Source organism: Dendrobates tinctorius, unplaced genomic scaffold (assembly GCF_039654945.1).
Source record: "Dendrobates tinctorius isolate UK_male_01 unplaced genomic scaffold, ASM3965494v1 ptg000152l, whole genome shotgun sequence".
Classification (NCBI taxonomy): Eukaryota; Metazoa; Chordata; class Amphibia; order Anura; family Dendrobatidae; genus Dendrobates; species Dendrobates tinctorius.
The window spans coordinates 1,977,073-2,004,293 of record NW_027361819.1 but is presented as its reverse complement, the minus strand read 5'-3'; the positions used below and the strand labels follow the sequence as shown (position 1 = coordinate 2,004,293).

The window sequence follows — 27,221 nt, the reverse complement described above, 5'->3', positions numbered from 1 at the left end:
TAACATAATAAAATGAACAGTAGAATTACTAGAATAAAAGAAATAAATAAAGTCTTCATATAAAACACATCATATGTATTTTTGTCACTCCCTACAAAGATTATTTTTTTACATTTTCTCAGGAACATCATCATCGGATAATGGTGGGAAAGAGTTTAATTATTGTGAGGAGTTTGTGTCAGCTTATACAGGTTGTAGGCCTATTACTACAGACACAAGGCGTCTAATCTTGAAGATTCCTTGAGCATCTACAGTGGCTCCAGTTATCACGTTCTTCAGCTACAGGTCCGTGATCAAAGAAGAGGCAAATATCTCAGGATTTGGCCAGCAAGATATGGAAGGAAAACATAAAAAATATCTACAAGGCATAAATAACAAAAACATGCACTACCATATATACGTCTCAGGTTAGATTAGTGGTCGCCAACTATTTCCACCACAGGATGAAGACCACTTTCTTACATGATGTCTAGGAACTATTCCGATGTCTAATATCTAATACTTTTGTAATCGTTTCTGCCACCAGTTTGGTGGCATCTTATTTCTTCAGAAAAAAAAAATAGAGTAAATTAGAAAAAAAGAAATATTCATGATGAGTTTTCTGAGGGTCACGTCCCATCTTCATCTATCTTCAGAAGACATTTACAACCGATTCATCAAGGGTTGGTTGGAAATTATAATGGGATCCAGTTCAACCTAGCAACTCAATGTAGAATAGTCCAGTAAGTGCAAGAAGAGGTCATCCCAAAGATAGGATTCAGGAAAAGTGGTTAACAGGTCAACCTGAAGCATAAAGGCCCATCAAGAAGACTTCCTCCTGGATCCATACAGGGAATATTGGGGGTCAGTCGCCTGAAAAAAAAAAATAAAAGTCTGTCCTTCAGCAGGTGTGGAGTCCTAACCTGGAAGACATGTAGAAGGTGGAGATAGGAAACATCCCCGGATGTAATATTTCACCAGATGATTCCACAAGTTGGCCATTGCCCCCTAGGTCAAGAATAGAGGGTTATTTATATACCTTAATGCGCTTTCTCAATGTTTTCATATTCGGGTACGTCATCATCTTCACTCTCTGTAAGACAAAATGCAAGATGTTTTTTTCCTCTAGAAAACAGAGCACGCAAATGATTCATACTTTGGAAATATTTTAGGACCTAAATTTGCTCACTGGCATGTTCATCTAAGGCCTGAGGACATTCCACCTATTATCATCCCAAAAACCTACCCTGATTAATGGAAGCGGAGTGGGTTTCGGCATCTTCTACATTCACATACTCCAGACTTTCTCCTAAGAGAAGAGAGTTTAACGTTTGGCGCAAGTAAAGCAATATGCGACCCTTCCTTGATATGTCTAAACTCTCCATTCACCCATATTGGGTTGAAGGCAACCAGCCATGGCATATTCACTGAAATTTGCCATGGATTTAATGAACCATATATCAGGATCGCCTAACACCAAAAATGATCGGTGTACTGAATTTCATCATGTTCCCTCTTGGCTGAACAAAAATTATGCATTCCCATAAAATAGCCGAGAGCCAAATAAAAACTAGATGGACAACTCTTAGTTTCTCCATCCTTAATTTTTAAGTAATTTATTTAACCATCACCTCTATAATTTTAGTCACCTAATTAGCCTCCTCCACCACACCTGACCTTGAACAGCCTATATAACCTCCTCGGCCACACCTGACCTCGAATAGCCTATATAACCTCCTCGTCCACACCTGACCTTCAACAGCTTATATATCCTCCTCGTCCACACCTGACCTTGAATAGCCTATATAACCTCCTCGTCCACACCCGACCTTGACTGGTCTATTCAACCTCTCCTTCCATACCGGAACCTTGAAAAATCTATCTAAACTCATCATTCACACCTGACCTTGAATGGTCTTGATCTAACCTCCATCTCCCTATTTGATTCTTGGCCTTCTTATTAAACCATCATTCTAAATCAGATCCTTGACATTTCTAAACAATCATTGAGCACACTCCCATGTATAAAATATGAATACTTTATTACACTGACATTACTCAAGAACAGGTTAAAAGCAATTAAAATAATGACAAAAACAATAGGGTCCCAAACCGGTGGCTGCTATGCCTGCTATATAAACAATTTGTAGCAATAAACCAGTACCAGCATATAATAAATCCAATCATTCAGCATAGAGTGATATAAGATATTATGGTTCTGGTCTGCTAATAATGTAGTGTTTCTATTGCTTTGAATACCTGTTCACTTGACTTTATTTTTTATGGTGGCATTGGGTACACTTTGCCTTGTTCTATATTACTCTTTGCATATTCTTCACCAGTCTGTCCAACCTCCTCTTCCATGTCTGACCTTGACTTGTCTAGTCAACCTTCTCGTCCATTCATGATCATCTTCCATAGCTTATCCTGCATCATTCTACACAACCTCCTCCTCAATAACCAACACCATGAAATTTCAACCAACGCTTTAATCATCCCTCACGCTTAATTCTCCTGGCCTTTTCCCCATCTGTGTGACCTCTTCTCCCACAATTGCCTTTCCTGCCGCATATCTATAATATAAATACCCTTTATATCACTCGCGTCTCCGACGTTAACGTAGTTGCCATCGATGGAAGGTGCTGAAAACAGAATAATGGAAATTATTACAAGAAAAGTCCATAGAAGCAAGAACAAGATGAGCAGCCGATCATCTCTGGTAGTCATGGTTCTGTGCCTATCACCAGGTGAAGGAGGTCTAAACTTTCCACACCACTTTTCAACATTTTACATAAAGTGCTAATTTCAGTCCACATCTTTAAGAAATGCCGTTATTAACATTCCTCTTACCCTTTGCGTCATCGGAATTGCCGACATTTACATAATTTTCATCGGTGCCCACTGCGAAACAAAAACGAGGTATTATCAGAGGCCTCAGAAATGGTTTGGTCCAAACCTTTCTCCCTCACAGATGACAGATCTTTCTCCTACCTGAGGAGAGGCTCGCTCTGTTGTCCACATCGCATGTAACTACCAGCACCGGTCCAAGATTAGTGGCCCCTTCGTCTGGTAGAACTTCACTGGATGGGTATAAAGTGTAGGGCATTAGTATAAGGAAGAGTGAGTGAAGGTGTAACAATGGTGAAGGAAACCTACATCTAGGGCTCTGTACATTTGTCAAAGTGGTGGGATGGATGAATAGTCTTGGAATAAAAAAATAAAAATTTGGGCTCTGTGTCTTTCATGTATGAATGTCTGGACGGTGCACTATGCATGGGTGTGAAAGCTTGGATGGATCATTGTGCATTTGTGTAAGGACATGGATGGTGCACTGTGTATATGTATGGAGGTTTGGATCGTGTGCCAAGTATACGTCAGCAATAAAAGGTGTAGCAAATGTCAGCTCTCTCATACTGTCAGCCATTCTCCACCATCTTCTTATGTTCCATTCAGCATTTCATTACAATATGTGACATGACGGCAGGCACCAAGTATCCATACGCTGTCATCTACTGGATATCAAGCCTCCTTACATGTATCCGTAAGCCTGGTTGTCATTGGAGTAGTTTGGGTCTTCTCCTTCATCGTCATAATCATCTACTTCTATACTTTTCCTTTTTAAGAGAGAAGCACCTACAGAAAGGACACAGTTGTCGCTGCCACTTGACTTAAATGGTTTTTCCACTTTAAACAAAATCTTAGGAGGCCTCATTCATGAAGAACCTGGCCAAGATTCTCTGATGACCACCTCATATGTCCCCAATTAAATCAAGATGGCCCCTGTACAAAAGTCATAACCAAATATGGGGAACTAGGAAATACATCAACTCAACAACAATCCTAGTAGATGGTTCTACCATCATAGGTGACTTTAGGACGGACCAAATTTATGGTCCTTGGGTATCATGAGTGCCATATGGAGAGTTAAACTTGTGCTTGATACATAAGATTATAGCGGTCACGTACTTGCTGCGGGTGGGATGGAGTCGCATCCATCAGGGTAACCTGAGAGCAGAAGAAAAAGGAATCAAGAAAAGACTTTGACAACTCAGTAAAATGATAAAGGAAGTTTAAGAAATGTGATGAAGATGTGAGACTATCCGCAGAGGTAAAGATCTCCATATACATAGAGACTTGTCTACTGGTTGTCCCACAGTACATGTCTCTGAAATGAGGCTGGATATGAATGAACTTAATACAGTGGGTGGAAGACAAGTAGACAAAACCTGTATCAGAGGTTGAATAGATGATTCGAAAGAAGGTCTAGAGTATAGTAGATCCTCACAACCAATGCTCAGGATGTAGACCCTATACAACAGGTTCCTACAAAAGATATGGAAGTCACCAAATTTTGGCAAACAGGTGAAAGTATCCATATCCATCAATGCCATCAGACCCACATTATCACCACCACGGGGCATATACATCTGGTGCCTGCCTCACATGCTCCAAATGAGATGAGCTTTAGAACCTACCTTGAATTTCTCTTCCCACCGAACTTCTACGGCTCTCACAGATTGGTGACTTCCTGTGGAGACAGATGTTCAAAGGGTCTTAGTTCACATGTATGAGCCCTTTATCTCAGTGTCGTCTGCGCATCAGGTGAACTTGAAAATAACACACTTCCTTCTCATCAAGAACCCTCAAGAAGCTATAAATCTGTGGTCCGGCCATGATATGAGGAAGTGTAAGAAATCCCGACCTCTGAATTACTTTCAAAAGTCTACGAAAACAACGAGGCCTCACCATGTCAACTTTCTAATGTGTGCCTGTTCACACTGACCTGGAAACCATCAGAACTTACAATCTATTGATGTATATACCCTACTGAATGAAGATAGGTGCAGAGGAGAAGGTCAACATCGAGGATATGGAGATGACAGATACGTACGGAATGGTGAGCAAGATGTCCTGGTGGCACATGGTGCCCTGAGAGGAGACTGATCGCAGATGAACTATGGAGACAGAGGATATGGTGGTTAGTTCTCAGCAGCTGAGGAACATGTCCTATGGTCTAAACAGTGTTGTTCTTGGGCTGATCCTCAGATACAATCAATATTTAGGTGTTTATGGAAATGTGGGGTTAGAGCAGGCAGGCCAACTCTGGTACATCACAAAGAATGTTCTGTCTCCGTGCAGAACACATGGCAGGTGATCAGACAGATGTGGGAATCTGACGTCAGGCCTTACCTGGTGGTCTATTCATAATCATAAAACTTGATGAAGGTGGAGTATAATGAGTCCTACGATACAGGAAAATGAGAGTAAAAAAGAGCATTCCGGGTAATGTACTGCACATCGATTCTCCCCCCAAAAATGTACTTTAGGTGGTCATGCCTACGTACAGTAGGCTCTAAATACAACCACAGATGGAAAGGAGAAACATGATAATTTTTGCCCAACTGGAGTCTATCTACTCATGACCTGTAGGTGGTGGCATTTCCATACTGCCTAGTCGACTGACTCTATAGACCTTTACGGTAGTTTCTGATGGTTTATATATATCTTTATGTCATGTAGGTGGCGTTGTTTTTATGCTTCCTGATGGAGTCTGCCTGTTGATGGTGCTGTGTCCACACTTCCTGATGTACTCTATACATCTTTATGACCTACAGGTGGCGGTGTTTCATTACTGGACCTTCCTGATGGAGTCTTTATATGTTTGTGTCCTATAGGTGGCTCTGTTATTATAATAGAATCTATTTAAATGGCATATACCGTAGATAGCGCTGCCGATTTGATACATTTACACAAATGGAATAACTTACTTGTTATCGCAGTACTCTGTCTGTGTAATGTGAACTGAGAGAGAAAGCAGAAAAGTTTTTTTTGGTTTTTTTTTAGAAAAAAAATTAAAGTTCAAACTTCTACAACATCTTTCATATTCACCATGACATATATTAAAACTGAGAATTCCATCACTTACTTGGTATCTTTCTATGACAGCTGATACACAGGCCTGTGATGAGAACTATGGGGAGAACAACAGCAGCAAAGTACATCACACTGAATGTGTCCATCATGCTGACCTGTATTCAAAAGAACAGAAAAAAAAATCACCACATAACCTCTATTTTTTTTTTATAGGAATTTTACTTGTTATACCATATTTTACCACTCGGAGTGCTGTGTTTTTTAAGCGTTCATTAATAACAGAGCAAAGACTGCCATCTAGAGGTGAAAGGATTTAATTCAGCAATTTATTTGTAAATTGTCACATTTAGTTTTTTAATAAGGAATCAGTAGAACCTGTCATTTCCCATCCAGCCCATATAAAGTCAACCCAGAGGGAAGTGCCGAACACAAAGCGAGTAATCATTCCCAGACGCAATTCATACAGGAGTTTATGCACTTTGCAGGTTGTAAACGTCATGTAATATCTCAATATTAGTTAGGACTCAACAGAAAATGTAGTAATTTCAGTTTTGGTAAAGTGTTACTTTCATAGTACATCTTCCCTCATGCTCTTCCTTAAAATGAGAGCTCTCTGCAGAACAAGAAACTTCTAAATCTGCAAAAAAATTATAATACTGCTCCTATGCACAAGAATATAACTACTATAATACTGCCCCTATGTACAAGAATATAACTGCTATAATACTGCCTCCTATGTACAAGAATATAACTGCTATAATACTGCCTCCTATGTACAAGAATATAACTACTATAATACTGCCCCTATGTACAAGAATATAACTGCTATAATACTGCCCCTATGTACAAGAATATAACTGCTATAATACTGCCTCCTATGTACAAGAATATAACTACTATAATACTGCTCCTATGTACAAGAATATAACTACTATAATACTGCTCCTATATACAAGAATATAACTACTATAATACTGCCCCCTATGTACAAGAATATAACTACTATAATACTGCCCCCTATGTACAAGAATATAACTACTATAATACTGCCCCCTATGTACAAGAATATAACTACTATAATACTGCCCCTATATACAAGAATATAACTACTATAATACTGCCCCCTATATACAAGAATATAACTACTATAATACTGCCCCTGTGTACAAGAATATAACTACTATAATACTGCCCCCTATGTACAAGAATATAACTACTATAATACTGCCCCTGTGTACAAGAATATAACTACTATAATACTGCTCCTATGTGCAAGAATATAACTACTATAATACTGCCCCTATATACAAGAATATAACTACTATAATACTGCCCCCTATGTACAAGAATATAACTACTATAATACTGCCCCTATGTACAAGAATATAACTACTATAATACTGCCCCTAAATTCAAGTTTAGTAGGACATCAATATTTTCTCTGACCTTTGGTTGAAGATCTTTGTGCCGGTTGCATGTCTTATTCAAGAGCATAATTGCTATAATACTGCCCCCTATGTACAAGAATATAACTACTATAATACTCCCTCTATGTACAAGAATATAACTACTATAATACTGCTCCTATGTACAAGAATATAACTACTATAATACTGCCCCTATGTACAAGACTATAACTACTATAATACTGCCCCTATGTACAAGAATATAACTACTATAATACTGCCCCCTATGTACAAGAATATAACTACTATAATACTGCCCCTATGTACAAGAATATAACCACTATAATACTGCTCCTATGCACAAGAATATAACTACTATAATACTGCCCCCTATGTACAAGAATATAACTACTATAATACTACCCCCTATGTACAAGAATATAACTACTATAATACTGCTACCTATGTACAAGAATATAACTACTATAATACTGCCCCCTATGTACAAGAATATAACTACTATAATTCTGCCCTCTATGTACAAGAATATAACTACTATAATACTGCTCCTATGTACAAGAATATAACTACTATAATTCTGCCCCCTATGTACAAGAATAAAACTACTATAATACTGCTCCTATGTACAAGAATATAACTACTATAATACTGCCCCCTATGTACAAGAATATAACTACTATAATTCTACCCTCTATGTACAAGAATATAACTACTATAATACTGCCCCCTATGTACAAGAATATAACTACTATAATTCTGCCCCCTATGTACAAGAATATAACTACTATAATACTGCTCCTATGTACAAGAATATAACTACTATAATACTGCTCCTATGTACAAGAATATAACTACTATAATACTGCCCCCTATGTTCAAGAATATAACTACTATAATAACTGCCCCCTATGTACAGGAATATAACTACTATAATACTGCTCCTATGTATAAGAATATAACTACTATAATACTGCTCCTATGTACAAGAATATAACTACTAGAATACTGCTCCCTATGTAGAAGAATATAACTTCTATAATACTGCCCCTATGTACAAGAATATAACTACTATAATACTGCTCCTATGTACAAGAATATAACTACTATAATACTGCCCTTATGTACAAGAATATAACTACTATAATACTGCCCCCTATGTACAAGAATATATCTACTATAATACTGCTCCTATGTACAAGAATATAACTACTATAACACTGCTCCCTATGTACAAGAATATAACTACTATAATACTGCCCCCTATGTACAAGAATATATCTACTATAATACTGCCCCCATGCACAAGAATATAACTACTATAATACTGCCTCCTATGTACAAGAATATAACTACTATAATACTGCCCCCTAAGTGCAAGAATATAACTACTATAATACTCCCTCTATGTACATGAATATAACTACTATAATACTGCCCCTATGTACAAGAATATAACTACTATAATACTGCCCCTATGTACAAGAATATAACTACTATAATACTGTCCCCTATGTACAAGAATATAACTACTATAATACTGCTCCCTATGTACAAGAATATAACTTCTATAATACTGCCCCCTATGTACAAGAACATAACTATTATAATTCTGCCCTCTATGTACAAGAATATAACTACTATAATACTGCCCCCTATGTACAAGAATATAACTACTATAATTCTGCCCCCTATGTACAAGAATATAACTACTATAATACTGCTCCTATGTACAAGAATATAACTACTATAATACTGCTCCTATGTACAAGAATATAACTACTATAATACTGCCCCCATGTACAAGAATATAACTACTGTAATACTGCTCCTATGTACAAGAATATAACTACTATAATACTGCTCCTATGTACAAGAATATAACTACTAGAATACTGCTCCCTATGTAGAAGAATATAACTACTATAATACTGCCCCTATGTACAAGAATATAACTACTATAATACTGCTCTTATGTACAAAAATATAACTACTATAATACTGCCCCCTATGTACAAGAATATATCTACTATAATACTGCTCCTATGTACAAGAATATAACTACTATAATACTGCTCCTATGTACAAGAATATAACTACTATAACACTGCTCCCTATGTACAAGAATATAACTACTATAATACTGCCCCCTATGTACAAGAATATATCTACTATAATACTGCCCCCATGCACAAGAATATAACTACTATAATACTGCCTCCTATGTACAAGAATATAACTACTATAATACTACCCCCTAAGTGCAAGAATATAACTACTATAATACTCCCTCTATGTACATGAATATAACTACTATAATACTGCCCCTATGTACAAGAATATAACTACTATAATACTGCCCCTATGTACAAGAATATAACTACTATAATACTGTCCCCTATGTACAAGAATATAACTACTATAATACTGCTCCCTATGTACAAGAATATAACTACTATAATACTGTCCCCTATGTACAAGAATATAACTACTATAATTCTGCCCTCTATGTACAAGAATATAACTACTATAATACTGCTCCTATGTACAAGAATATAACTACTATAATTCTGCCCCCTATGTACAAGAATATAACTACTATAATACTGCTCCTATGTACAAGAATATAGCTACTATAATACTGCCCCCTATGTACAAGAATATAACTACTATAATTCTGCCCTCTATGTACAAGAATATAACTACTATAATACTGCCCCCTATGTACAAGAATAAAACTACTATAATTCTGCCCCCTATGTACAAGAATATAACTACTATAATACTGCTCCTATGTACAAGAATATAACTACTGTAATACTGCTCCTATGTACAAAAATATAACTACTATAATACTGCCCCCTATGTACAAGAATATAACTACTATAATACTGCCCCCTATTTTCAAGAATATAACTACTATAATAACTGCCCCCTATGTACAAGAATATAACTACTATAATACTGCTCCTATGTATAAGAATATAACTACTATAATACTGCTCCTATGTACAAGAATATAACTACTAGAATACTGCTCCCTATGTACAAGAATATAACTACTATAATACTGCCCCCTATGTACAAGAATATAACTACTATAATACTGCCCCCTATGTACAAGAATATATCTACTATAATACTGCCCCCTATGTACAAGAATATAACTACTATAATAACTGCCCCCTATGTACAAGAATATAACTACTATAATACTGCTCCTATGTATAAGAATATAACTACTATAATACTGCTCCTATGTACAAGAATATAACTACTATAATACTGCCTCCGATGTACAAGAATATAACTACTATAATACTGCCCCCTAAGTACAAGAATATAACTACTATAATACTCCCTCTATGTACATGAATATAACTACTATAATACTGCCCCTATGTACAAGAATATAACTACTATAATACTGCCCCTATGTACAAGAATATAACTACTATAATACTGTCCCCTATATACAAGAATATAACTACTATAATACTGCTCCCTATGTACAAGAATTAACTACTATAATACTGCCCCTATGTACAAGAATATAACTACTATAATACTGCCACCTATGTACAAGAATATAACTACTATAATACTGCTCCCTATGTACAAGAATATAACTACTATAATACTGTCCCCTATGTACAAGAATATAGCTACTATAATACTGCCCCCTAAGTACAAGAATATAACTACTATAATACTCCCTCTATGTACATGAATATAACTACTATAATACTGCCCCTATGTACAAGAATATAACTACTATAATACTGCCCCTATGTACAAGAATATAACTACTATAATACTGTTCCCTATGTACAAGAATATAACTACTATAATACTGCTCCCTATGTACAAGAATTTAACTACTATAATACTGCCCCTATGTACAAGAATATAACTACTATAATACTGCCCCCTAAGTACAAGAATATAACTACTATAATACTGCCCCTATGTACAAGAATATAACTACTATAATACTGCCTCCTATGTACAAGAATATAACTACTATAATACTGCCCCTATGTACAAGAATATAACTACTATAATACTGCCCCTATGTACAAGAATATAACTACTATAATACTGTCCCCTATGTACAAGAATATAACTACTATAATACTGCTCCCTATGTACAAGAATTTAACTACTATAATACTGCCCCTATGTACAAGAATATAACTACTATAATACTGCCACCTATGTACAAGAATATAACTACTATAATACTGCTCCCTATGTACAAGAATATAACTACTATAATACTGTCCCCTATGTACAAGAATATAACTACTATAATACTGCCCCCTAAGTACAAGAATATAACTACTATAATACTCCCTCTATGTACATGAATATAACTACTATAATACTGCCCCTATGTACAAGAATATAACTACTATAATACTGCCCCTATGTACAAGAATATAACTACTATAATACTGTCCCCTATGTACAAGAATATAACTACTATAATACTGCTCCCTATGTACAAGAATTTAACTACTATAATACTGCCCCTATGTACAAGAATATAACTACTATAATACTGCTCCTATGTACAAGAATATAACTACTAGAATACTGCTCCCTATGTATAAGAATATAACTACTATAATACTGCCCCCTATGTACAAGAATATAACTACTATAATGCTGCCCCTAAATTCAAGTTTAGTAGGACATCAATATTTTCTCTGACCTTTGGTTGAAGATCTTTGTGCCGGTTGCATGTCTTATTCTAGTATGTGAGAGGAAGACGTCTTGGCTTTCTCTGCATGAGAAGACTGAGACCTCGTCGTATCTGGGTCTTGTGGTTTGGTGTCATTGATTGGTGCAGTGACTGCTCTCACCCTACAGAGTTTTCAGGTTTAGTCATTATATTAGTGTGTCTTCTGAGCACTTTTGAGTGGGCCGCGGGTGGGGGGTTCCATAGGGAACAAAAAGAGCAAAATAAACATGGACAGACATTGATGGTCACCAGAGCTGTCAATACAGGTGAACTATAGAGATCGCTTCTGTGTGACCCACGAGTGGTGAGAACTTGTGCAGGAATCTCTTGTCTACCGACGCGTGGAACTTGGCCAACAAGAATTGGGGGAATCAACCCAATGATCCAGAGAAGGCATCAAACAATTAACCCTACCTCATGAGGTTATGCGTTAGGGGTGCAAAAGCAACAATATCACTGGTATCTGTGGGGGAAATAAAGCATCTCCGCTATATGCTGGCAGGTGGACTTTTAGTTGGTACCCATTATCTTATCTGGTAGGATTACCATGGGAAATGTTCTAGGAGGAAGCTCCCTCTCACCTATCCCAGAAGGAAGTCCCACCACAATCTCAAACACCAGAAAGTAAAAGTTTATGTCCTAATATTAGAATATAAATATGATATCACTTCCTCATTATGTATCGGGCTCCTCAGCTTTCACAGGACATTTTGCTCTCCAAGCATTAATGTTCTGGTTCTTTTAGATGGTGAAGCTCAGGTCTCAATCTGCTCTGTAGGAAGTGAAGATTATCAGATATTTCGGATGGGAAGGAAGATGAGAAGAATCAGTCTCCAAGATGAGCGCCAGATGCTGTCAGCTTATCGCAGTCACTATCTGCCATCCTCTCAGCTTACCCTTGTTGTATTGCATCGTAGGACATTCTAGATAGTGACACAATAGTTGTCGTGACTGGATATGAAACGGAAGATGTTCCTGTCGTTACCTGGACATACAATATGTAGAACTAATAGATCAGTAAACTTTGTGTGTTTGCAGTTTTTTCTCCAGGTCAGGGAACCTAACACCTATCTCAGGATTGGTTTGATAGATCACTTGGTCCACCCCCATGCCAAACATCTCTCGAAATGTTAGATATATTCTAGGACAGTTGTGTGACAATCCTTATGGCTGCCAGCTTCCTTCACGATATAAACCATCTGCGCCACCACATCTTCAGAGGTGTCCTACCTGTTGGGTGGAGATACCCCTTATTTCTGTGTTGTACAAGTTGTGTGGTCACACATGAAAGAAAATGTTATTGCTGAAGCATTTCACACAAGAAAGAGCAAAAAGTTGAGGAAATGAGCAAAGAGGAAAGAAGCTGTGTGACCCGGGGCCACCATACCAGACCTCAGGGTGGTTTATGTACAGAGATGTCATAGACAACCTCGAAGATTTGCTGTAAACCCTGATAAAAGTCTCAAGGCTGTGTAGTAGACCTATAACAGGACCACCCAGTTATAAAATTGGAGATACAGACTTAAAGGGTTTGTTTCACTAAAAGAAATCATAAAATGGGGCCTGGCTGCGCAAGATTTTTTATTTAATAGCCAAAATGGAGTCTCTCTGGTGGCGATGGTCTATCCATATTTCCCACGGCTTGTCCTGGAAAGCCATCAAGTGAGCTGATGGCTGGACCTGAGGTAGTGACTTTATCGTCCTCTTCAATGTGTTGTGCTCATAGAACATCATTGCCACACTCTTCTTCTGTCTGGATTTAATGACTGATCTCCAACTAACTTTAGAGTTCGATGGTGGAAACAATTTCTAAAGTTGGGTAAACTCCCTCCTATAGTCATCCTGTACATGGATACTAGAAGATAACCTCAAAAGAAATAGCTCATCAAAAACAAACATAAGAATCTTTGGAGCCTCACACCAAACCCCAGGACAAGAAAAGTTAAAAGTTTAGCTTCCTTTCTTTATTACATTATTGAAGAAGTCCATCATGAACCTTAATCATTTCTCCATCCATGTACTGGAGCTGGTGGAAAGAGGGAACACTACAAGCCCATTATATTATACCTTGAAATGGGTATGGGGTCTCTTTCATCTTTTGGGACCCAATGGTAGTTCCATCTCTTTGGTATCAGCACTCCAGTTGTGAGAGTCATCAAGTTGTGGCACCTGGACCTGTAGAAGCGAGTAATCGCGAAACAGCCTTCGTCCTCCCTTCCCCGCACATCTCACATGTCCTGCTTGTCCACTTGCTGTCCATGGCACGTATGTGAATAAAGGACTATTTGATCTGATTTATGCTGGCGAGTGCTACGTTTTTCTTCTACTGTTCCTTAGAGTCATTAATTACTTTATGGTATGTTGTAGATAATGTAAAAGTTGGGTCTAAAGGTTGTGACGACCTTCCATCATCATGAACACCACTTGTTGTTGGTGTTTGGGGAATAAATTAGGGGGGCTACACATTTAAAAATATCCGGTCCGTGTTTTGGTGGATATTTTTCTCCGACAAGAGCACTTTGCTCCTTGGGCCAGAACCAATTTACTCAAACCAATGGCCACCTACTACGTTATCTCTGTTCACTGACATATCATACACAGAGAAACCAACTTAGCTCCCCATTATCAGAAGTCATAGTTAAAATAACTAAAATGCAAGAAAATTGACGTTTAGCCTCCTTTCTTGATCTAATTAGAGAAGAGATCCATCGTGACACTCAACAATTCCTCCATCCATGTACTGAAGCTAGTGGAGACCTAACGAGTTCTTCACATTACACCTTGAAATGAAGATGGGTCTATTTCACGTCTAGTGACCCCATGGCAGTCCCATATTGTTGGTATCAACACTTCAGTATTGAGAGTCATTGATGACTTCATAAAAGGGTCCTGAGATTGTAGATCATGTAAAAACTATGTCTAAAGGTTGTGACCTTCCATCATTGACACCACCCATTGTTCGCATTTAGGGGAATTTATCAATTTGAGGGCTTTACAGATTTAAAAATATTGGGTTCATGTTTTGGCGCCACGTTGTCTTGTAAGGCCTAGGATGAAGCCCACCATCTCTTGCAAGAAGGCAAAAGCTAGAAGATTGTCAGACACATGGCAATAAGTAATGGAACCTTGCGAGACAGCTCCGGCAATAGATTCTCTCCTTCTTAAACATTGTGTTTTGAGAGATATATTGGTGTTTGTTAGATTTCGCAGTTGAGTGATGAACATAATATATCTGACGGACAAGGAGCGGATATTTTCCTCGGACAAGAGCAACCTGCTCCATCAATCGGAACCAATTTTCGCAAACCAATGGCCACATTATCTCTGTTCACGAACGTGTCGTAAACAGAGGAAGCAACTCCGCTCCCCGTTAACAGAAGAATATGGGTTAGCTTATTGCCATCTAGATTAGTGACTGGCCATTTGGAAAATGAGTCCCCTTAAAGTTGGAATCTTACCCTTAAAAATATGCCCCACTTACACTATAGTTGCCTCTCAGACACAGTTTATAAAATTAAGTTTGCCAAGGCCGAGCTCTTGTTGTTTTTTCATGCTTGGTCCCCATGGGCCTTGGTGCTCTCGTTATCCCTCGATGGACCTTTCTTTCACCCCGATCCAATGACGCTCACGTACGATCATAATCATCTTAAATATATAGGGGCTTGAGGGTTTTCAGAGGCTCCCGGTCACCATAGGGGACGGCGGTGCTACAAATGGTCCATAACAGATCCGACACCGGGGTGAACAATTGGGCATCCACCATGGGCCGAGAAGAATAGGATTCGCATACTTACAATCGGGGTCCGGACGTTGACCTCTCTTCTGGAAATCTGCCCTCGTGTTCCGGTGTTGGGGGTGCCCGGTTGGAGGACTACTCCCAATATTCAAGATCCCGGGCCAGCTGTTTGCCGGCTTGTTCGCCAGGAGATGTGCAGACAGCAGTGCGCGGCTCTGTGATTAGTGTCAATCTGCACATATTCCCGGATGCTGCTGCTCTGCACCCTCTGACTTTATCAGCCCTTTACATCACCCACAATGCAGCCGGCACCTGCACCCTGACACTGTGGTCACAGGGCATAGACCCTACTTTATACACATTTTACTCCAATTTGGCAATTGCCTGCAGCCTCGCACCCACCAATTGCATGAGCGGGATCACCAGGTGCATGAAAGTCCCCACCGCTCTGTTGACCAGTTAACTGCAGCGTCCAGACCTCATCCGGCATTAGTACAAACACTGCGCCCCCGCCAGGAGCTTCATGGCTGATCAGCCGTACATCACCAAGCACAATGCCGAGTGTTGGATGGAGTGGTGTAAAGCCGCCACCACTGGACCCTAGAGGAGACGTGTTCTGTGCGGTGATGGATTGCACTTCTGTGTCTGCGTCTGATGGAGGAGTCTGGGTTTGGTGATTCCAGGAGGACGTTACCCCCCTGACTGCATTGTGCCCCCTGTACAGATGGTGGAGGGGGATAATGCTGGGGGCTCATTATCAGGGGGCGGCCTCGGACCCTCAGCTCCAGTGATGGGAAATCTTCATCTTTAGCAGAAGACATTGTGGACAATTGTAGCTTCAGCTTTGTGGGAACAGTTTGGGGATGGACCTTCTCTGTCCCCCATGACTGTGTCCAGTGCACAAGGTCCATACAGACATGGAGGGGTGGGGAGGTAAGAACATGATCGGCCGCACAGTGCCCGGACCTCAGTCCCATCCTATAATGGAGATAGTGACCGGACCCCCCCACAAAAAAAAACATCAGGGTCTGACCCCACAAATGCTCTTCTGGATCAAGGAGCAGTGGTGACATCAAGTGTAAATCTATCTCCATTATTTGCACTGAATTCACAGATACCAGAATGTGACAGTAATAGACATCAGTGTGAAGGTGTAAATCATCCAGGAATTAAGGGGTTACAGGAGCCGGTGTGGCGCTGCATTCTCCTGGCAGTGTAGGTGTGCGCCGCTCAGCACCACCACCTCCAGCCCAGAGTAACTGTAGGAAGTGGTTGTGGTTATAGAAATGATGTGAACAGATCGGGCTCCACAATCCTGCAAAATGTGCATCACGGCAAAACTGTAAATGATTACATACAGGAGATGCCTAGGTTATACCGGCTGTACATATATAATTATATACAGGAGATGCCCAGGTTATACCGGCTGTACATATATAATTATATGCAGGAGATACCCAGGTTATACCGGCTGTACATATATAATTATATACAGGAGATGCCCAGGTTATACCGGCTGTACATATATAATTATATACAGGAGATGCCCAGGTTATACCGGCTGTACATATATAATTATATGCAGGAGATGCCCGGGTTATACCGGCTGTACATATATAATTATATGCAGGAGATGCCCAGGTTATACCACCTGTACATATATAATTATATACAGGAGATGCCCAGGTTATACCAGCTGTACATATATAATTACATACAGGAGATGCCCAGGTTACACCGGCTGTACATATATAATTATATGCAGGAGATGCCCAGGTTATACCAGCTGTACATATATAATTATATACAGGAGATGCCCAGGTTATACCAGCTGTACATATATAATTATATACAGGAGATGCCCAGGTTATACCGGCTGTACATATATAATTATATACAGGAGATGCCCAGGTTATACCGGCTGTACATATATAATTATATGCAGGAGATGCCCGGGTTATACCGGCTGTACATATATAATTATATGCAGGAGATGCCCAGGTTATACCACCTGTACATATATAATTATATACAGGAGATGCCCAGGTTATACCAGCTGTACATATATAATTACATACAGGAGATGCCCAGGTTATACCGGCTGTACATATATAATTATATGCAGGAGATGCCCAGGTTATACCAGCTGTACATATATAATTATATACAGGAGATGCCCAGGTTATACCAGCTGTACATATATAATTATATACAGGAGATGCCCAGGTTATACCAGCTGTACATATATAATTATATACAGGAGATGCCCAGGTTATACCAGCTGTACATATACAATTATATACAGGAGATGCCCGGGTTATACCGGCTGTACATATATAATTATATACAGGAGATGCCCAGGTTATACCAGCTGTACATATATAATTACATACAGGAGATGCCCAGGTTACACCGGCTGTACATATATAATTATATGCAGGAGATGCCCAGGTTATACCAGCTGTACATATATAATTATATACAGGAGATGCCCAGGTTATACCAGCTGTACATATATAATTATATACAGGGGATGCCCAGGTTATACCGGCTGTACATATATGATTATATACAGGAGATGCCCAGGTTATACCAGCTGTACATATATAATTATATACAGGAGATGCCCGGGTTATACCGGCTGTACATATATAATTATATACAGGAGATGCCCGGGTTATACCGGCTGTACATATATCATTATATACAGGAGATGCCCGGGTTATACCGGCTGTACATATATAATTATATACAGGAGATGCCCAGGTTATACCAGCTGTACATATATAATTATATACAGGAGATGCCCAGGTTATACCGGCTGTACATATACCATTATATACAGGAGATGCCCAGGTTATACCAGCTGTACATGTATCGTTGTATACTTGAGATGCCCTGGTTATACCAGCTGTACATGTATCATTATATACATGAGATGGCCAGGTTATACCAGCTGTACATGTATCATTATATACATGAGATGCCCAGGTTATACCAGCTGTACATGTATAATTTTATACATGAGATGCCCAGGTTATACCAGCTGTACATGTATAATTTTATACATGAGATGCCCAGGTTATACCAGCTGTACATGTATAATTTTATACATGAGATGCCCAGGTTATACCAGCTGTACATGTATAATTATATACATGAGATGCCCAGGTTATACCAGCTGTACATATATAATTATATACAGGAGATGCCCAGGTTATACCAACTGTACATATATCATTAAATATAGGAGATGCCTAGGTTATACCAGCTGTACATAGATCATTAAATACAGGAGATGCCCTAGTTATACCAGCTGTACATATATTATTATATACTGTACATAATATACCCAGGTTATAACAGCTGTACATATATCATTATGTACATAATATACCCAGGTTATACCAGCTGTACATGTATAATTATGTACAGGCGATACCCGGGTTATACCAGCTGTACATATATAATTATATACAGGAGATGCCCAGGTTATACCAGCTGTACATATATAATTATATGCAGGAGATGCCCAGGTTATACCGGCTATACATATATAATTATATGCAGGAGATGCCCAGGTTATACCGGCTATACATATATAATTATATGCAGGAGATGCCCAGGTTATACCAGCTGTACATATATAATTATATACAGGAGATGCCCAGGTTATACCAGCTGTACATATATAATTATATACAGGAGATGCCCAGGCTATACCAGCTGTACATGTGTAATTATATACAGGAGATGCCCAGGTTATACCAGCTGTACATATATAATTATATGCAGGAGATGCCCAGGTTATACCAGCTATACATATATAATTATATGCAGGAGATGCCCAGGTTATACCGGCTGTACATATTTAATTATATGCAGGAGATGCCCAGGTTATATCGGCTATACATATATAATTATATGCAGGAGATGCCCAGGTTATACCAGCTGTACATGTATAATTATATACATGAGATGCCCAGGTTATACCAGCTGTACATGTATAATTATATACAGGAGATGCCCAGGTTATACCAGCTGTACATATATAATTATATGTAGGAGATGCCCAGGTTATACCGGCTATACATATATAATTATATGCAGGAGATGCCCAGGTTATACCAGCTGTACATATATAATTATATACAGGAGATGCCCAGGTTATACCAGCTGTACATATATAATTATATGTAGGAGATGCCCAGGTTATACCGGCTATACATATATAATTATATGCAGGAGATGCCCAGGTTATACCAGCTGTACATATATAATTATATACAGGAGATGCCCAGGTTATACCAGCTGTACATATGTAATTATATACAGGAGATGCCCAGGATATACCAGCTGTACATGTGTAATTATATACAGGAGATGCCCAGGTTATACCAGCTGTACATATATAATTATATGCAGGAGATGCCCAGGTTATACCAGCTGTACATATATAATTATATACAGGAGATGCCCAGGTTATACCAGCTGTACATATATAATGATGTAGAACTATGATGTAATTGGAATCACTGAAACTTGGTGGGACAATACACATGATTGGAATACAAGACTAGAAGGATACAACTTATTTGCAAGAAACAGACTTGATAAACGAGGAGGGGGTGTCGCATTGTATGTTCGAAACGCGTATATCTGCACAGAGATTGAAGCTTCAGAGACTGGGAGTTCTGTGGAAACTGTTTGGGTAAGAATACAAGGACAGAACAATGGAAAGGACACCATTGTAGGCATTTACTACAGGCCGCCTGTGCAAGCTGAAGATATGGATGAACTCTTTATGCATCAGATGGCCAAGTTCTCCAAAAAATATGACATAGTTGTCATGGGAGATTTCAACTATCCAGACATTTGTTGGGAATCTCTCTCAGGCAAAACTAACAGGTCAAGGAAATTCTTATCCTCTCTTGCTGACAACTTTATCTTCCAAAAGGTACGGGAGAAAACAAGGGGAACTGCTACCTTGGATCTAATCCTTATAAACAGGGAGGAAATGGTTGAGGAGGTAAAAGTGGCTGGGACCCTAGGAGGTAGCGACCATGCTATTTTAGAATTTTGGATATACAGGATATGCCCAGGTTATACCAGCTGTACATATATAATTATATACAGGAGATGCCCAGGTTATACCGGCTGTACATATATAATTATATACAGGAGATACCCAGGTTATACCAGCTGTACATGTATAATTATATACATGAGATGCCCAGGTTATACCAGCTGTACATGTATAATTTTATGCATGAGATGCCCAGGTTATACTAGCTGTACATGTATAATTATATACAGGAGATGCCCAGGTTATACCAGCTGTACATATATAATTATATACAGGAGATGCCCAGGTTATACCAGCTGTACATATATAATTATATACAGGAGATGCCCAGGTTATACCAGCTGTACATATATCATTAAATACAGGATATGCCCAGGTTATACCAGCTGTACATATATTATATACTGTACATAATATACCCAGGTTATAGCAGCTGTACATATATCATTATGTACATAATATACCCAGGTTATAGCAGCTGTACATATATAATTATATACATAATACACCCAGGTTATAGCAGCTGTACATATATAATTATATACATAATACACCCAGGTTATAGCAGCGGACCTTTATAATTGGTTACATTATAATTCCTGTGTATCTCATGTTCAGTTTTAGAGCTCGGTAATCTCATAAGTGATCTGTGAGATCGGGTCCTGGTGACAAGAACTCCAGGAGAAAAGCAGAGGCTTAGGCTCTGTGCACATGGGCAGTATATGCAGCAAAGAATCTGTTGCAACTACGGATGTGCTGGCAGGAAAACTTATGTAACATACAGTGAGTTTTTTAGATTTCAATTGCAGTATTATCTTATTTCATATTATCTTAGCCATTGTATTGTGGTATTATGCGGGCTACATATGGCAGCACATTACAATAGTATGGCCGTATTATATTGACACTATATGGTGGTATTACACGGGCTATGTATGGCCGCATTGACACCATATGGTGGTATTAAACGGGCTATGTATGGCCGCATAGGCACTATATGGTGGTAATACACGGGCTATATAGGGTCACATTGACACTATATGGTGGTATTACACGGGCTGTATATGGTCGCATTGACACTATATGGTGGTATTACACGGGCTGTATAGGGTCACATTGACACTATATGGTGGTAATACACGGGCTGTATAGGGTCACATTGACACTATATGGTGGTATTACACGGGCTGTATATGGTCGCATTGACACTATATGGTGGTATTACACGGGCTGTATATGGTCGCATTGACACTATATGGTGGTAATACACGGGCTGTATAGGGTCACATTGACACTATATGGTGGTATTACACGGGCTGTATATGGCTGCATTGATATTATATGGTGGTATTACATGGGCTGTATATGGTCGCAATGACACTATATGGTGGTATTACATGGGCTTTATATGGTGGTATTACACGGGCTGTATATAGCCGCATTGACACTATATGGTGGTATTACAGGGGCTGTATATGGTCGCATTGACACTATATGGTGGTATTACACGGGCTGTATATGGTCGCATTGACACTATATGGTGGTATTACACGGGCTGTATATGGTCGCATTGACACTATATGGTGGTAATACACGGGCTGTATAGGGTCACATTGACACTATATGGTGGTATTACACGGGCTGTATATGGCTGCATTGATATTATATGGTGGTATTACATGGGCTGTATATGGTCGCAATGACACTATATGGTGGTATTACATGGGCTTTATATGGTGGTATTACACGGGCTGTATATAGCCGCATTGACACTATATGGTGGTATTACAGGGGCTGTATATGGTCGCATTGACACTATATGGTGGTATTACAGGGGCTGTATATGGTCGCATTGACACTATATGGTGGTATTACAGGGGCTGTATATGGTCGCATTGACACTATATGGTGGTATTACACGGGCTGTATATGGCCGCATTGTCACTATATGGTGGTATTACACGGGCTGTATATGGCCGCATTGACACTATATGGTGGTATTACACGGGCTGTATATAGCCGCATTGACACTATATGGTGGTATTACAGGGGCTGTATATGGTCGCATTGACACTATATGGTGGTATTACAGGGGCTGTATATGGTCGCATTGACACTATATGGTGGTATTACACGGGCTGTATATGGTCGCATTGATACTACACTGCGTTCCAAATTATTATGCAAATTGGATTTAAGTGTCATAAAGATGTTATTTTTTGTTTTTCAAATAAACTCATAGATGGTATTGTGTATCAGGGCTCTTTGGATCACAGAAATCAATCTCAAATTCCTGTGATAATTAGTTTACCAGGTGAGCTCAATTAAAGGAAAGCTACTTAAGAATGATGTTCCACATTATTAAGCAGGGCACAGGTTTCAAGGAATTTAGGAAAGAAAAAGGATCTCTCTGCTGCTGAAAAGCATCAAATAGTGCAATGCCTTGGTCAAGAGATGAAAACATTAGATATTTCCCAAAAACTTAAACGTGACCATCGCACTGTTACGAGAATTGTGGTTGATTCTGAGCACAGACATGTTTGTGCTGATAAAGGCAGAATGAGGAAGGTTTCTGCCAGGCAAGTTCATCGGATTAAGAGAGCAGCTGCTAAAAAGCCATTACAAACCAGCAAACAGATATTTAAAGCTGCTGGTGCCTCTGGAGTCCGTCGAACCTCAAGGTGTAGGATCCTTCAAAGGCTTGCTGTGGTGCATAAATCTACTATTCGGCCACCCCTAAAAAGTGTTCACAAGCAGAAATTGTAGCAGTGGGTCCAGACATACATGAAGACTAATTTTCATACAGTCTTGTTTACTGATGAGTGTCCAGCAACCCTGGATGGTCCAGATGGATGGAGTAGTGGATGGTTGGTGGATGGCCACTATGTCCCAACAAGGCTGCGACTTCAGCAAGGAGGAGGAGTCATGTTTTGGGCCGGAATCATGGGGAAACAGCTGGTAGGGCTCTTTAAGGTTCCTGAAAGTGTGAAAATGACCTCTGCAAAGTATATAGAGTTTCTGACTGACCGCTGTCTTCCATGGTATAAAAAGCAGAAACATGCCTTCAGGAGCAAAATCCTCTTCATGCGGCAAAGAAGACCTCTGAGTCATTGGCTGCAATGGGCATAAAAGGAGATAAACTCATGGTGTGGCCACCATCCTCCCCTGACCTCAACCCTATGGAGAACCTTTGGAGTATCATCAAGCGAAAGATCTATGAGGGTGGGAGGCAGTTCACATCAAACAGCAGCTCTGGGAGGCTATTCCGACTTCATGTAAAGAAATACAAGCAGAAACTCTCCAAAAACTCCCAAGTTCAATGGATGCAAGAATTGTGAAGGTGACATCACAGAAGGGTTCCTCTGTTACCACGTAACTTGCCCTGTTAGGATGTTTTGGAGTTAAATAGCTTTTTTGTTCGGTGAATGTGACCTCCTAATGCTGCAAATTCCACAAATGAACATTTTCAGTTCTTTAAAACAGATCAAATGTTTAGAAATTCTACTGTGCCTAATAATTCGGAACAGTGAAATTTGAGTTTTTATTCATTTTGGAGATTATACTGTTATCATTGGGAGGTTTCTTCAATAAAATTTGATGTATAATCTAACGGGTGATGACTTTTATTAGACTGACTGTCATTTGTACCGACTATTTAGGAAAATCAGAGAAAAATATCATTTGCATAATAATTTGGAACACAGTGTATATGGTGGTATTACACGGGCTGTATATGGTCGCATTGACACTATATGGTGGTATTACAGGGGCTGTATATGGTCGCATTGACACTATATGGTGGTATTACAGGGGCTGTATATGGTCGCATTGACACTATATGGTGGTATTACACGGGCTGTATATGGCCGCATTGACACTATATGGTGGTATTACAGGGGCTGTATATGGCCGCATTGACACTATATGGTGGTATTACACGGGCTGTATATGGCCGCATTGACACTATATGGTGGTAATACACGGGCTGTATATGGTCGCATTGACACTATATGGTGGTATTACACGGGCTGTATATGGTCGCATTGACACTATATGGTGGTATTACACGGGCTGTATATGGTCGCATTGACACTATATGGTGGTATTACAGGGGCTGTATATGGTCGCATTGACACTATATGGTGGTATTACACGGGCTGTATATGGTCGCATTGACACTATATGGTGGTATTACACGGGCTGTATATGGTCGCATTGACACTATATGGTGGTATTACAGGGGCTGTATATGGTCGCATTGACACTATATGGTGGTATTACATGGGCTGTATATGGTCGCATTGACACTATATGGTGGTATTACACGGGCTGTATATGGTCGCATTGACACTATATGGTGGTATTACACGGGCTGTATATGGTCGCATTGACACTATATGGTGGTATTACATGGGCTGTATATGGTCGCATTGACACTATATGGTGGTATTACACGGGCTGTATATGGTCGCATTGACACTATATGGTGGTATTACAGGGGCTGTATATGGCCGCATTGACACTATATGGTGGTATTACACGGGCTGTATATTGTCGCATTGACACTATATGGTGGTATTACACGGGCTGTATATGGCCGCATTGACACTATATGGTGGTATTACACGGGCTGTATATGGCCGCATTGACACTATATGGTGGTATTACACGGGCTGTATATGGTCGCATTGACACTATATGGTGGTATTACACGGGCTGTATATGGTCGCATTGACACTATATGGTGGTATTACAGGGGCTGTATATGGTCGCATTGACACTATATGGTGGTATTACACGGGCTGTATATGGTCGCATTGACACTATATGGTGGTATTACACGGGCTGTATATGGTCGCATTGACACTATATGGTGGTATTACACGGGCTGTATATGGTCGCATTGACACTATATGGTGGTATTACAGGGGCTGTATATGGTCGCATTGACACTATATGGTGGTATTACAGGGGCTGTATACGGTCGCATTGACACTATATGGTGGTATTACAGGGGCTGTATATGGTCGCATTGACACTATATGGTGGTATTACACGGGCTGTATATGGTCGCATTGACACTATATGGTGGTATTACACGGGCTGTATATGGTCGCATTGACACTATATGGTGGTATTACACGGGCTGTATATGGCTGCATTGACACTATATGGTGGTATTACACGGGCTGTATATGGTCGCATTGACACTATATGGTGAACTGTGACATCATCAGGGGAAGAACCGTTGGCAGCTGATCCCTACTGGTCATTGGTTTCTGTAACCTCAGGACTTTATCTCTTCGGGTCTTTGAGAACCAGCGGCCCCCCGACACCCCAATGGATGCAGCTCTGACTTCTGCACATTTAGAAGCTGCTGAGTTTTTTCTCAGGTTTGTGCTAAGAACGGAAACATCACTCTGGGAGCCTTGTGCAAGAGCTGAGCCCAGGATGTGAGTCAGCTGCTGCAGCGCTGCGGTAATGTCACCATCCATATGTGCTATGGGCGGATGGTGGCGGTGTGTTACATAATTATACTATACAGGGGACAGAGAAATGTCCTGCAGGTTCTCGGAGCCAACGATGTGATGATCTGCAGGGAGTTTCTTGGGGTGGAGGTCTTTCCGTAGTTGCAGTAGTTTGTGACTTACCAGTGGTTATGCCGCCATCGAGTGCACATAATAAACATGTCTAAAGAAAGAAAAAAAAAACCTGCTCCTCACAGGCACGATCAGCAATTTTTGGGGAAAATCTGGGCGACAACCTATATAGTCGCCATCACTCTACAGACCAGCAGGAGAATCCTAATTTGCAGGATATTTTAATTCCGACCTCATTAATGTCCATGGTCGCCTCCATAAGTGAAAATGTTCAGAAGCCCCACACCTTATTGGAACTCTTGACTTGCTAAAGAGGCAGGACAGGCAGCGGCTATAGGGCTCCTGGAGAAATGGGGCTCATCCGGATAAAAATGTGTAAGGCTCCTCGGATCAGAGGTATAATAGGGTGGGGAGGTGGCTGTAGGGTCATAGAGAAGTAGAGGAGCCACAAACCTAGAGAAGGTGGCCAGATATGTCCAGGGAAGGAGACAGCAGTGAAGACCAAAAATGTAAAAGTCACAATTCATCAGAAGGAAAGGTTTATTGATTGGATTCTGCATACAGAGAGTAACATCCAAAAATAAACCATAAAGTGGTCAAATTTAACAGACAAGCGAGATACATTTGGGTCACACATATGAAACATTCATTCATGTTCCACACGAGGACAATAAAGGTTTTCATTCACTGAAAGCAAGCAGAGAAAGTAAGAATATGTAAAAAAAAGTGTCAGAAGTTTTCATTACATGCTTTAGATCTACACAAGATGATCAAA

At 39.6% G+C, this 27,221-nt stretch overlaps 1 protein-coding gene across 4 annotated transcripts; it reads right to left on the bottom strand.

The window, feature by feature from the left end:
* LAT (linker for activation of T cells) lies at window positions 1–16,001 on the bottom strand. 4 transcript variants are annotated; one of them, XM_073547303.1, is made up of 14 exons: window positions 15,819–16,001; window positions 5,906–6,008; window positions 5,748–5,781; window positions 5,170–5,222; window positions 4,871–4,934; window positions 4,455–4,507; window positions 3,946–3,984; window positions 3,513–3,612; window positions 2,971–3,059; window positions 2,830–2,880; window positions 2,568–2,621; window positions 1,226–1,288; window positions 1,019–1,072; window positions 1–902 (listed from the first exon to the last, which is right to left on the bottom strand). In XM_073547303.1, the coding sequence occupies exons 2-13, from the start codon at window positions 6,000–6,002 to the stop codon at window positions 1,020–1,022; spliced, it is 750 nt and encodes a 249-aa protein (XP_073403404.1). In that variant the 5' UTR covers window positions 6,003–6,008; window positions 15,819–16,001; the 3' UTR covers window positions 1–902; window position 1,019. The 4 variants fall into 4 exon arrangements, with proteins under 4 accessions (XP_073403404.1, XP_073403402.1, XP_073403403.1 ...); XM_073547301.1 differs by lacking the exon at window positions 15,819–16,001 and adding an exon at window positions 7,300–7,677; XM_073547302.1 differs by lacking the exon at window positions 15,819–16,001 and adding an exon at window positions 7,300–7,677 and having other exon boundaries at window positions 1–852.
* Between the last annotated feature and the right edge of the window lie 11,220 nt (window positions 16,002–27,221).

What these genes read in the sequence shown, in the direction of transcription:
- LAT (XM_073547301.1), bottom strand. Translation starts at nt 7,347, where the DNA reads ATGCTCTTGAATAAGACATGCAACCGGCACAAAGATCTTCAACCAAAG. An exon ending in ACAAAGATCTTCAACCAAAG is followed by an intron (nt 6,009 to 7,299) that starts GTCAGAGAAAAT and finishes TTTTGAATACAG; the next exon opens with GTCAGCATGATGGACACATT. An exon ending in GATTATGAATAGACCACCAG is followed by an intron (nt 4,935 to 5,169) that starts GTAAGGCCTGAC and finishes CTGTCTCCATAG; the next exon opens with TTCATCTGCGATCAGTCTCC.